The following is a 14,683-nucleotide window of genomic DNA, read 5'->3' as shown; positions in this document are numbered from 1 at the left end:
TACTGGTTCTGCAGTAGTAGAACTGAAAAAAAAAAGTTATCTTCATCATTATTATTTATTTTTTCTCCCATTTCAATTACTAGAAAGTTATGATTATGAGAAGGTAATGATATCAAATTTATTTCAAGAAGTAAATTAAAAGTACAAATTACTTTCTGTAAAAAGTAATGATTACAAATAAAAATTACTGAAAATATAATCTTTAGGAGTAATCTGATTACTTTTACTAAATTACTTCCCAATTCTGTACATAAGACTGTATAAGAAACTAAACTCGTACCTCATACCAAGTGCTGAAAATGTTGTCTGTCCATAGCTAAACAAGCTTTGTACCGGGTAAATACATTTCAGTTGACATAATTTAGCTTGGTCACTGTAATGTTTATTATTGCAGTTCATATATTTTTTGTAAGTAAGTAAATAAGTGAGTGAGTGAGAGAGAGAGAGAGAGAGAGAGAGAGAGAGAGAGAGAGAGAGTGGGGTATACTTTGTCCTTCAGGGTACTCCACAAATAAAAATCAGACTGTTGATTTGGGGACCAGGAGGGCCATATACCAGCACTAATTATTCTATCTTCCAACACTTCTGTAATTGTATCTGCTGTATGAGCAGTTGTGAAATCTTGTTCAAACCTAAAATATGATTTTTCTTCTGTTAGCTGAAAAATACGGTGGGAATGGCAGTTCAGTGCCACTCTCCATTTACTGTATCCTTGTAAAAGAATTGGACTGATTATATGTGTTGCACTGATTGCACACCAAACTCCGATTTTCCTATCATAAAGAAGAATTTCCTCATTACAAGGTGGATCTTCAGAACACCAGTGGCATGTGTTGTGAGTGTTGATATGCCCAGTTAGGTGGAACCATGCCTCGTTTGAGGTAACTATCTTTCCATCTTCTTAAATGAATGCGGATTAGTGACTAGAATGTAGGAGGTGAAGGACAGGAAGTGAGCCAGACAGCCAAATCGGCCATGGGTGTGGGGGAAGGAAACCAGCTGGCCAGCCAGCCTTGGCTCAGCCCTGCACGAGCGGTCAGGTTTTATATAAAAACGCTGTATCTCCGTGATCATTCCCTTTTCTGTGTTGGACAACTTCCCCAATAATTCTTCTGACCTTTGTGTCTTTTAATTGTTTTCAATTGCATAAAGGGTCATCGTACAGATTACTGAATGTTATTGGCTTTACATCCCACTAACTACTTTTTCGGTTTTTGGAGACGCCGAGGTGCTGGAATTTAGTCCCGCAGGAGTTCTTTTACATGCCAGTAAATCTACCGACATGAGGCGGATGTATTTGAGCACCTTCAGATACCACCGGACTGAGCCAGGATCGAACCTGCCAAGTTGGGGTCAAAAGGCCAGCGCCTCAATTGTCTGAGCCACTCAGCCCGGCATACAGATTACTGTGTATTGGTTTTGCACATTGACATTGTCAGTTCAATATAAAGCAAAATTTGACTTATAATAAATTTCCATCTACAGGAAATTGCATGGTAGCGAAATATTAAGTTTTCATGCCCACATATCTTAAGTACCAATTTGACCTGTTTTCCTTAATTTAGTTCATTACAATAAATGCAGTCAGGCAGATTAGATTACCTCAAACATTTTTTAAGGACATTTTTGCATTGGCAAGTCACTATCTCTATGCAGATTTCATTTTGAACAGTATAGCACATGTATGTAATTCAATATAAAAGAGCAGACCTATAGCAAAGGTAGAGATTTATTTTGACTTCTAGTCCTCTCAACTTAATTGTAGTAAATATATGAGAGTGGGTTATTTTGTTTTGTTTCAGGCCACTACATGAAGCAGCAGAGAATGGGTTTACCGAGCTGGTGCGATTGCTGCTTTCCTATGGAGCTGATCCCTTGTTAGCAACTTACAGTGGAGTCAGTCCGCTGGCTTTAGCCTCAGACGAAGCTTCCCGTAGACTTTTGCAGCAGCATCTGGCAGATGTTCAAGGACTTCCAGCAGCACCATGGGCTTTCCAGGGATCTGCTTCGTGCTTAGGTATGAACTATTTAATGTTCAGATTTTGTTATATAAGAAATTGTAATGATATATTTAACTATAGATCTCGTGTAGTCCAAACTCAGAATGTATCATACTAAATTATGCGAGCGTTAGTGATATACAGAATTGCTTATATACAGTGTTCTCATTTTATGAGGAAACTTCGGATCATTCTGCCACGGACCAACTTCTGCCTCTCTCAACTGCAGTGTGGGAAGCTAGAATAAGGAAACTAGATACCAACGGAATCCAGTAGACTGTGTTCCATTACTACCAGCAAATAAAGACATTTAGCAACTACAGAATAAAATAACCCCAACAAATTTAAATGTTACTGTTAAAAATACTGTGCAGATATACAGGTTTATCACTCACCATTTCAGATACTGTTCAGAATGATCTCCTTTCCTCAGTAAGACATGGCTTACAACATTTAAACAAATTATTTGCCACTTTCTATAATTCTGCTTCAGTAATACGTTATAATGCAAGTTTTATTTCAGCCTTCAGTTCTTCTATAGTATAGGGGATTATTTTGGTAAACCTTGCTCGTTAGAGTTCCCCAAAGATAATAATCACAGTAAGGTTTGCTGATAAACTTGTAATAATTATCTGGTCATCAAAAACTGGACATTATGTGTGTATAGAATGAAGGGTGGTATGGGCTGTGGCACCATGCTGTCGAAAATATCCATAATCCTTTTGTTCCTGTATCAGTTCATTAAAAAATAGTTACATTTGCATCTGAATGTACACACTCATCGAAAAGTAGAGCCCCAATTACCCACTGCACGCTTACTGTTCACCACACCCTTGTTTTAATGTGATGCAATGGCAGGCACTTTTTGTACAATATATGGGTTCTCAGTATTTCACAATTGCACACTTTGAGAATTTACATATCCAGAAAGATGGAACCATGCCTTGTCAAACATAAACATTAGTTGTGGATCCAAATTTCTAATGTAAACACTGTACGAAAACACTTACAGAACCTTATTCTCGTGGCATTGTCTGTCTGGTGAAGTTCCTGCACAAATCTTATTTTATATGGTTGACATTTTAGAGAGAGAATAATGTTTGTTTTTACATCCCACTAACTACTTTTGACAATTTTTGTAGATGTCAAGGTGCCAGAATTTTGACCTGCAGGAGTTCATTTACGTGCCAGTAAATCTACTGACACGAGGCTGACGTACTTCAAATACCACCGAACTGAGTTAGGATCGAACCTGCCAAGTTGTGGTCAGAAAGTCAGTGCCTCAACTGTCTGAACCAATCAGCCCGGTGGTCGAAATTTTAGCAGTCTGGTTGTCTTGTGGGCGAACCCCATGGTTATGTTTGTTTCCTGCATAACACGATTAAGTGATTTTCTGGGACTTGCTTCGAACCGCACCCGAGTATCCACAAGTTCAGTTGAAACATTTCTTTTCCACTTTCCCTGTACGTCATAAACTGAACCTGTTGCAAGTAATAAACTTCATAATTGTTCCGAATTCACTGACAGAATTGTTCCGCCCCCTGTGGGTGGTGACAGAAGAATTCGGGGCCCATTAGCTGAGTCGTGGCATTGTTTTCACTTACTTGTGCCAGGGTCGTCACTTTCATCTATCCTATCTGACCTCCTTTGGTCAACTCTTGTTATTTTCCAATGCAGATGTTATTATATTCCGAGGGCTAAGGAAACTTAATTTTCACGATCTTCATGGCCTTTGTCTTTCTTTGGCCGATATCTTCATTTTTCCCTGTAACGCACTCCTTCCATTTTTTCCTTCTGGTTAATGTTTATAAACAATGGTTGCCTAGTTGTACTTCCTCTTAAGACAATAATCACCGCCACTGACAAAATTGTTTTACCAATTTTCTTATTTAAAAGATTATAGATTTTTCCACTTTTCACTACTGTTATATTTCATTTATTTATTCTACAAACTGAAGTTCTTTTTCATTAGTAAGAATTGAAGAACCATAAACTTCAGCTCTTACTAAGCTTTCTTCGACAGCAAAAAATTAAAAATGTAAGTGTTTCTAAGTAAAACACAACTCGTCAAAAAAATGTTCCTGTAAAAATCTTCTTAAATCACTTAAAAGACTGATGAAACAAGCATTCTTGTTATGTTTAGGGTAACCAGAAGCAAATAGTTTAAAAAGAGGACAAAACTATTTAAAAAGGGGTACAATGCCTCTCCCCAAAAAAAATAGAGGGCACAAAAATCATTTGTTGAGACTCTGAATTTAGACTTATATATTCTAAGTTTCACATACAATTTTTTTAAATCCATTTCCATACTATACAGTAAATTCTTACAAAAAATTAAACAATGGAACTAATTTACATGCCTTGCTGGTACTTTTCTGAAGATTCAGTTGACTTTAGGAGTTTTGGCATGTCTTAAAGAAGAGATGGAATGGTAGGACACATCTTAAGACACCCAGGACTTTTGCAGTTGATTTTTGAGGGAAGTATAGGGGTAAGAATGGTAGAGGTAGACCAAGGTATGTATATGACAAGCAGATGTAGGATGCAGCAGTTATGTAGGAATGAAAAAGGTTAGCACAGGATAGGGTGGCATGGAGAGCTACATCAAACCAGTCTATGGACTGATGACTCAACAAAAACAACAGCAGCAACAACAACAACAACAACATATAATTTTTTTAAAGATTATATTGAACCATGAAGATTTTCACAGATTCTGCTTTGAAACAGTTCCTATTATCAGTCCATTGTGCTGAGATTAAAGGAAAATACTCTTTCTATAACTGCATTATGCCCTGGTATAGAAAAAGTATTCTGCAAGTTTTCTGAACTACAATCAGCTTTGCCCATTTCTGACTACAAGGTAACTTGTTATTATATTCAGGGTCATTACTACTCTCGTTCATGAATTGTTTGAAATTGCAGAACCGATCAAAAGATTTCACATCATCAGTTTGAAAGGCAAATGCAGAATACAGTACATTTTCAACATCACAATAATAAGTATTACTTTCAGTACCATCCATTTAAAACAGGCTTCCTTCAAATCCAGATGATCTCTTCTCACTTGTCATGTTGTCAGCTGTCACACATTAACATAGCAGTGTTCCGACAGAGTATTGCTGAGAGAGAAGCATGCAATATACAGAGTGGTGAATAGCGTATTTTACCACAATACAAGGCATGCATAAAATAATCGTATGTTCCATATATCCATAATCACATGATCGATATGATATCAGTGATGCTGTCGTGTAATGAATAATTCTAAAAACGAAGTGGTAAAACAAATTATTCCAAAATAACTAAATTCACTAAAAGAGGAGGACATTTTGGGTCTTTTAAATGATCCACCCGGACCCTGGACAGTGATCTAAAAAGGAGGACATGTCCGGATAAGAGGAATTCTGGTCACCCTGGTTATGCCAGAATGGCCAGAAATTTTAATCTATGAACTTTTAATAATAAAAGCTGAAACATGTACTGTTCATAATTTTCCTTGCTAATGATAAAGAACAATTTGTAGAGTACCAAATTGAAATATAACAGTATTGAAAGGTGGCAAAATCCATGTATATTTTAAATAAGAAAATACTGAACCTGTTGTATGCCAATTTTTCATAAACTTCAAAACACAAGGTTTTGTAGGAATGCTAGGCAGGATATTTACAAGTAAATCTCCAAAAGCATCTTTTGTAATTATCTTATTTTACATAACATTCTACCAAATAAATTTGCTGTTCAACCGAATACTTCATTTCCCAATCGATTACTTAATACACAAGTAGTATATGCAATAATACACAAGTAAGTCACAATCTGATACAATTCTCAGAAGCAGCTAATTGCTGGAATGTTTTATCACCTATCACCTGGCTTCCCGTGCTGCAGTTAAGAGAGCCGGATGTTCGTCAGTGGCAGAATTATATCGTTTCCCCTCTGGCAAATTAACGAATGCGCAAACTGTCAAAAAATTAGGAGAGCTGAAAGAAGTTGTGATTACTCATGTCAAGTCAATTTTTATATTTAATGATTGGTTTTATGTGTTAGCCACACAGAACAAGCTGCAGATGTGAGACTTTGTCAGAGGGTAGACATTATATAAATAATAAAAATCTGGACCAAAACTTTAGAACTACAGGTTCGCTAGTTCGTCACTATCGCTAGTTTGCCGTAGTGAGGACAACATGTTTCCTTGTAAAAATGAGAGCACTCTATTTTGACATATTGAGAATAGTCTATATTTTGTTATGAAAATATTTTTGAATTGTGGACAAGTAATAGTGTTACCGTACTATCATTATTTTTTACTTCTTTAGATATGTTTGTAAGTGTTTTTGTGATTTTCAAGTCATATGCAGAAAGGGCATACCCTGCTAAAAGTGATGTGCAGTTCTTGTGCTTGCGATGTTAGAGGTGAAATTCTTGGATCGTCACTAGACGGACCAAAGCAAAAGCATTTGCCAATGGGAAACCACGGAAAACCATTTTCAGGACTGCCGACAGTGGGGTTCAAACCCACTATCTCCCGGCTGCAAGCTCACAACTGCGCGTTCATAACTGCATGGCCAACTTGCCCGGTGACATGCACTTGCATACAGTACTATGAAATTATAAGAACTAGGCATGCTCCCATGTAGTGCAGTGGGTCAGCAGTAGGTTACAAAATCCGTGCCTACCATAACAGCTAAGGTTTGAATCCTGGCATGAATGAATATTCCGTGATGATGTCGGGCAACAAACACACCAAGTTTGGCTACGCTAACTTCGATGCTAAATGCTTCACTTCATTTTGACATGGGACATTATTAACATGCGTCAAGAGAGAAAGTGTCACCTAAAATGACTGTCTCTTGTCCAACACGGCGATTTTAGTAATTTTAGTATTCATACGGCAGCGATTTGGAGTGGTGTTTTGCCTAGGGCTGTTCAGAGACTGATAAAGAAGTGGCGGGTGTCAGTGGATGTTGGACTTCTACTAGGCACTGGTTTAAAGCAGGTTTCTACTAGGGAAGAAGACAACAGGTTAGTTGAAACTTCACAGGAGAACCCTTTCTTAAGCTTGGCGGAGCTTGTGCAGGTGATCAATTTTCCTAAATGTTCATACACGGCCCGTAAACGTTTACAAGAAGCCGGATTCCATTGCAGAAAAGCTACCACTAAAAAGTCTCTCTCCGATGAACAGATGGTTAATCAGTGCACCTTTGCTGAGATGGAGTTAAATTGTAATTGGGATCATGTGATCTTCTCTGATGAGATTTATTTCAGTTTAGCAGAGGTCAAGCCAGTTCATGTTTACAGGCCACAGGGAGCTCGATACGATGAAAGATATATAGCTGGGTGTTAAGACAGTTGCTATATGTCTGTGTTGTATTGGGGATGGTTATTATCTGATGGGTCTGGAGGAGTGCTTCATTGGATTGATGACCATCTCACGTCAGACAGATATTTGGACGTTCTGCAGAATATTATGGTTCAGAGTGTGAGAGAGTGCTATCCAAATGAAGTAATACAGTTCATACAAGACAAGTCCTCAATCCACACGAGCAGTTGTGTTCAGGGCTGGTTTTCTGTGCAGGACGCCACTGAATTACCCAACTGGGTCCCTCGAGCTCCAGATTTGAACCCCATTGAACGTGCGCGGGCAAGGTGGAAACGCCATGTAAAAAACACTGGCTTCGTCCTCCTCTCTGTTTGTACGATGCTTTGTAGGGCATTACATTGGATGCTTGGGAGGAGATCGTCCTCGACGAAGAATACTTCAGAAAGCTTGTTGAGTCAGTTCCAAGTTGTTCAAGCCAATAGATACTGGACACTTACCGGGCGAGTTGACCATGCAGTTAAGGGCGCGCAGCTGTGAGTTTCCATCCGGGAGATACTGGGTTCGAATCCCACTGTCAGCAGCCCTGAAGATGGTTTTCAGTGGTTTCCCATTTTCACACCAGGCAAATGCTGGGGCTGTACCTTAATTAAGACCATGGCTGCATCCTTCCAACTCCTAGTCTTTTCTTATCCCATCGTCGCCATAAGACCTATCTGTGTCAGTGGGATGTAAAGCCACTAGCACAAAAAAAAAAAAAAGATACTGGACAAGGTGTTAAGTCATGTCTAAAACATTCCTTTTCAGGACTAGCATAAGTAAAAAAAAAAAAAAAAAAAAAAAAAAAAAATAAATATATGTATAGGGTATGACTTGAACCCTGGTTCTCACCTTGACAGGCATGTATGCTTCCTTGGAGCTAACTGGCAGTCACATGAGTATGCTTCATATTGTAAGGCTATCCCCCTCTGTGCTTGGCATGTTGCATATTTACACATCTATAACAGTTCTTTGAAGGGCCAGTGGTGATAAACTACGTGCTCATAGCAAGCTTTCAGAGTGGAAATATAAAGACTGTTAGTATGGTACCGTTACATAATAGAGTGATGGAGGCCTGTAAAACCCAAAAATATCAGTATTCAAACCCCATATCTCCTGGTTGATAACAGAGAACCTTTCCCCTACAATATCACTAACAAGCCGAGAAGTGCTTCACATTGAGCTTCACTTGTCAGGTGTGTCTCCCAATTCACATACTATATTTATTTAACCATTATGGCAGTTTCTCATCCATTTCAGTGTATTCTTTTATGTTATTCTGACGTGTGGACAGTTGCATTTCATCAACAACCTGTCGTCTAACAATAAGTGAGTTGCATCACCTTTTTCGTAGCTGTACCACCTCACCCGAAAATGATGATCCTGGATACAGGACAACATTTTTCGTACATCAATTTTTTAATGTTTATTTGAACATAATTGTATTCCCTATCTTAATCAAATCAATAATAAACCATTACTGATTATAATCTAGTTTGAAATTAATAATTTACAGTACTCATTTTCCTATAAAAACTGAATATATGCCTGATGAAAGAGATTTGTTGCACTCTCTTCATCTACTTGATCACCCTTTTTTGACTGGTGGTGGTGGTGATTTTATTTTAATGTGTAAAATTTCACAACTTGCAGGCGGGGATAAACATGGAAACACAAAAGGACAAGGACTCTCTCCATATTATGAACTCCATCTTCTAATAGACAGGCTCTCTCCTCGTAAGACCCATTTCATGTATATCTATCATTCTCAGCCCCCCCAATGAGCTTGTTTCTGCTTCCTGGCTTCATTAGCAGGGTGGGCATCAGAATCACTGAGGAACCATATTAACAGATCTAAGTCTTCATATGGAAAGTTTGGGATAAGGAGAAAGCCAGACAAAGATGAATACAGGTGGTAAAAGGCTAGGAACACAGGACATCATCAAAGAAGAGGATCCCAGTCGGTCAGCATAAGTATTGGAAAGGAACAAACAAGTGAAAAATCAAGTCGTATACAGTGTCCTCCCCAGAAATTTCCATCAGCCGGGTAGCAAGAATGAATAGTCAGGCAGGGAATACTACGTATAAAATGAATATGATAAAATTTTAATTTATTCCCTTCAGGGCATTAACAGTAATATCAGACAGGAAAACTGCAAAATTGAACTATTTGAATGTTATTATCATAAAAAAAACATAATAGTGTATTTTGAACTTCTAGTGTTCTATTGTTCATTCATAATCATAATTCATACCACTCAGTTGCTGTGGAGTGCCATACGGGTTTGTGTCTTCCCGCAGAATCCAGTGCTTTTATGGGATTCGGCGCTAATCCATGCACTGCTCGCGCATGACACTACATGATAGTCAAGCTAAACATTTAAACTCTGATACAATTGATGCAATTATGCTGACAGTAATGAAGATTTATCATTTAAATAAACAGATTTAAAGTATTTACATTTTAATTTGGAGGACCCAGTGACTACAATGTGTATTAATATTATGTAACTTGTACATATCTAGGTTATGTTAGCCAGGCAGTCTGTAAAAACGGCAAGGCCGATAAAAAAGGTCCTAGGGAGAACACTGCATATATATATAGAAAAGGTAGGAAAATAAATAAGAACACATAATAGGATAAACACAGTGACAGGTCAGCATTGGAAGATGGAGCAATAGAAATAGAGAGAAAACAAACATAAAAATGTGAAAGGACAAGGACAACCTCCACACCATAATGTCTGTAAATTTATTATATTAGTTTGATTAGATAAGAGAAGGGCACCTGGCCTTAATATTGTATTGGTATAGCATTAATTTTTGAATTTATTGATCTAAATTCTGTGCCTTGTTAAGGAATAGTTTGTATGTTTCAGACCCTCCCAATAGTGGATATGATCCATTAGAGGATCCACCATGCATGTCTCCAGAACCCCTGGAAGAAGACGAGATTGATGTTGAACTAAGTGATGTAGCATTACCTGTGCTGTACAAGTTACGTGGTGAACCAGTGTTAGAACGGTGGGTGCTCTTACAAGACTTAACTGCACTTCTTAGGATCAAATCACGTGAAGCTTTATTACGGCAGATCAACACGGATCCGTCATTGCCTCCTAAAAGTGTTTTACGTGAGTTAAAGATGGCAGACTTCTTGGAACAGGCAAAGTGTTGCCACTTACTAGGTGGGGGTGAGAAAGTAAACATTCGTGCTTCGAAGGTAGCGTTAGTTAAGTACAATGATAGAGTGAGAGAACTGCTAGGTGTAGAGAAAGTGACTATAAGCATAAGATGACCTGAGGAGACAACTGATCATATTCATTAGATACAATAACTAAAAGCAGTTTTTTTATTTTTATTGTTCAGTGAGAAATATATTGAAGAAATTTTTGTGAATTGAAATCCTCAAAAAAAGAAAAAGAGTAAGAAAGAAAATAATACGTTTTTGTTATCAATATCACGCCAAATAGAAAGAAATGTATATCAGTGGTAATATGGTTTATGTAATTGCCATATTAACATAAGATTCATACTATTTTGTTATATACTGTTGTAATAAAAGCAAGTTAATTATTTTATTTTCGTCTTGAAGTGGAATGGGCGAGTTGATATTTTAAATGAATAACTGTGATGGTAAGCTTTATTCTCTTGAGGAAAAGGCATATTGAATTTGATCTTTTGTTAGTTTATCAGGTATTGAATTTCTCCTTTTTTTAATTTTACAACTTGACTCAGTGTAAAACTACATCTAGGAGCTATAAATCATACAAAGTAACTTGCAAAATGAAATTTATTTTTTAATGGAAGTTATGAATTTGTTTAATATTATGAAGAATAGTTGTGGGAATATTATTAAGAAGAATGTCTTCATTTGACCAAGTCAATACATTACCTTCCTTCATTTCTGAAAAAGGGTTCCTGAATATTGAGTACTAGGCCTATACCTACAATATTTCTTATTAGCAATGAGTTAGAAAGGTTGTGGAATTTACTGTGCAAGTTGAAATACTTTGGTAAATTATACTTGATACTGTAGATGAATGCAGATATGAGCTGACTTGTACCTATAGAAGCAAAAGAAAATATTTTTATTGAAGGCCTATTCTTTCTACTTTTCAATTTTAGGAGTTGTGAAATAGTACATTTTGTACCTTTGAAATTTGACTAGTTTGGAAATAATAGCAAGTGAGATTTATAAAAGGAAATTGAGAATTTAAGTAATTTCTAATTCAGAACCATGTGAGAATATTGTTCTTCAGAATCATGCCCAGATATTCATATTTGTATTTCAAAAAAATCTTCAAATTTTCAAATTAAACCTGGCTTAGGATGAGTTCCAGATGGTATTCTTTCTTCTTTTACTCTGCATGTCACATGCAGTTTAACTGAATGTTTTAAAGATCTTGTTTTTAATTTTGTTTCCTCCTTTGATCATGATCAGCATAGCTAAGTGTCTATAGTTTTGCACTCACTGTGGCCATCGTTACTGCTTCCATTATTAAGTAAATATGATCAAGACAGGGGATATAAATGAAAGTAGTTAATTAAGGCTTAAATATCATCAGCAAACCCTTTGAGTGTAATCTGCTATTGCCCGTGTATGTTCAAAATTTGTATGCAGTCTTTGCATAGGTTTCATTTTTCAGTGCCAGTGGTGAGATACACAGAATATTTCTTTCATGTTCTGTATGTGAAAGTGCTTGAGCATGAAGCAATGTCAGGTCATACAGCATATATGATTAAGTAAAATGTGCGTGTGTGTATACACACACCAACGTCCACCTCATGTTTTCTCTTGATTCATGCTACTAACATGGACCTAGATGTTATGCCTCTCACTCATAAATTAAATTTATTTCATCAAAAATGCTTGGTAATTTGAAGATATTCTTCTTAGTGTTAGTTCGTTCTGCAGAGTTTTACTTATATTATTTTGTAAAAAAAAACAAAAAAAAAAACAACAATCTAGTCACAAAGTTGTGCTTGGCATACAAATTCAAGCTGCTTGCACACCTTCCAAACTGAACTGAATGAGTTCAATTGAAAGATCCCACAGTGTTCCATTAGCCCAATTATCCATATTTCATATTTTGTTTCAAAAGACATTTCTGTACATATATATTCCAAAGTGTGACTGTTGTCACAGCTTCGGAGATTATTTCTTTGATTTTTGACATAACTTTAAAAGGTATGTTTCTTCTGTCATATTTTATCTCATATTTTTTTCGTCTTCATATTCTTTAAGTAAACTGTACAACTGTTGAAAACATTACTTGTCATTGTAAATAGGAACAGTTATTATTGATGTAGTGGTGACTCTGTCTTGTAATCCATATTTTTCTTGAAAGTGTAATCCAATAGTGCAATATAATCAAGTTATTCATGTCTTGGATTGGTGACTCTTTTTCTTTAAACAAAGTAATTGAAGTTTGTGATTCTGTACTTAAGTATAGAAATTGTTAAAACATGATTTTGTAAATATAAATTGTGTAAAACTACATTGTTTTTCATTAGTTTTAAAAACGAGAAATCATAGTTGTGATTTTTTTAAAATTTTCAGTCAAGTTTTATATTATAGATATTGTTCAATAGTTGTAGTCTTTGATATCAAAGTTATATGAAAAGAACTCAGGGAAGAATTAATAATAATAAAATATTTGATATTGTAAGTTCAAACTTATAAATAGTATTGTACGTTATTGAGAATATGGAAATACCATTTCTTTTAGTAATTTAAAATAGGAATGAATCTATGTAATTAAAATAGTGCATAATTTTGAGTCTAGTTGTATTGAGAATATAATGAAATATGGAAGTGCTTTTCAGTGTAATAAAGCATTATCATTTCTTAAATAGACAGGAGCGATGTCAAATATACATTGACCCTGTGTCAGTCTAATTTTTAATAAACGTCTGAGAGATTTAATTATTATCCTGGTATAGTAATCTAGTAGTTGTTGCTCATCATAGTAGTTGTCTATGTTTTCATGTTCGATGCCTGTTTGCTGTAAGTCTGTCATGTATAGGATGTTCAAGGAGTTGACTGTGATGAATTGGAATGGAAAGTGCAATGCTTTTTAGCTGTACATCAAAGTATGTCTCTTTGTTTTTCATATATATATAAATATAAATATATTTATTTTGTTTATTTTCCCCTATATTAATTGCAGGAAATGCTGTGATTGTAATGGCTAGTGGAATGTGAATCGAAAAAAGGGTACAGTGTAATGGAGTGGGAATTATATATTAAAATCCTATTGAAAGTATTTTATTAAAACAATGTATTTTATATAAGGGACCCTGTTATTTCCTCTTTGAGGTTGCTGTATATCAGCATCTCTTCCCTCCTGTTTTTTTCAACCAAATCTTGTTTTTGTGGATCGAGGAATAAATTTTAAGTTCAACTGTATAGTGCATCAATTATTTTCAGAAGCTGAAGACCATTCATTTTGCTGTGTGCAAAATTTAAGTTTTATAATCCAGTCACCCTGTTACATCAAATGTTCTTTACTGTTGTGCTGGCAACACAGAAATACACATTCAAAACTTATAATCATGGTCCGTGTTTTCCCCAGAAATTGAACTATGTTAGTATTATCACGAACGAGACATAACAGATTACAGTATTTTGAACTCCTAGTGTTCTACTGCTTGTTCCAAATCCTTTAACAGCAGACTTAGGTCTACCACTTGGTTACTGTGGACATGTGCACTGCCATACGAGTTTGTGACGTCATGCGGAATAGAGGGCTCGCATGTGATTCCACACAATAATCAGCAGTAAAAGTACCTTGCTTTTTCACTACATGATCGTACACAATACCCTGCTTATCAAAAAAGACAAGCTGCATGACTTTCTCTGCACTCGCCTGACTTTCGCCTTTTTGGGTCTTGGACTGGAAGGATGTTTCCATTGGACACTTTGCTGTTTTGCTTCTGGGTCATAATTATGTAACCAGGACTCATCACATGCGATGACCCTGTCTGAAAAAATCTAGTTCCCGCCGATGTCTCCCTTTCCATTCTTGACATGCCATCACACAGTGAGCTTTCTGTTAGTCATTCATCACACGTACCACCCACTTCACTGAAACTTTTCTACTCCCTAGAACATTGCATATAATGTCTTTGGCTGATCCACAGATGTTTATCATTCCAGCAATCTGTTCAATGGTTAAACGGTGGTCTGCCCGCAACATGACATCAATTCTGTTCACATTGATGTCAGTTTTTGAAGTTGAGGGTTTTCGAGGACGTGGAGCATTCTCAAGATCAGTTTTACCCTCTTTAAAGCGTTTGTGCCTCTCAAAACTTGCAACTTTCC

At 36.3% G+C, this 14,683-nt stretch overlaps 1 protein-coding gene across 1 annotated transcript in view; it reads left to right on the top strand.

The window, feature by feature from the left end:
- LOC136857790 (uncharacterized) overlaps nt 1-13,494 on the top strand; it is a 793,681-nt gene extending 780,187 nt beyond the window's left edge. Inside the window, exons 12-13 of the mRNA XM_068225167.1 lie at nt 1,803-2,017; nt 10,239-13,494. Coding sequence (XP_068081268.1) covers nt 1,803-2,017; nt 10,239-10,654 — 631 coding nt within the window. The 3' untranslated portion in view covers nt 10,655-13,494. The remainder of the gene's footprint in view (nt 1-1,802; nt 2,018-10,238) is intronic.
- Nucleotides 13,495-14,683: the final 1,189 nt, after the last annotated feature.

This window comes from Anabrus simplex, chromosome 1 (genome assembly GCF_040414725.1).
Source record: "Anabrus simplex isolate iqAnaSimp1 chromosome 1, ASM4041472v1, whole genome shotgun sequence".
Classification (NCBI taxonomy): domain Eukaryota; kingdom Metazoa; phylum Arthropoda; class Insecta; order Orthoptera; family Tettigoniidae; genus Anabrus; species Anabrus simplex.
The sequence above is the reverse complement of the archived record's forward strand: the minus strand, read 5'-3'. Positions and strand labels throughout refer to the sequence as shown.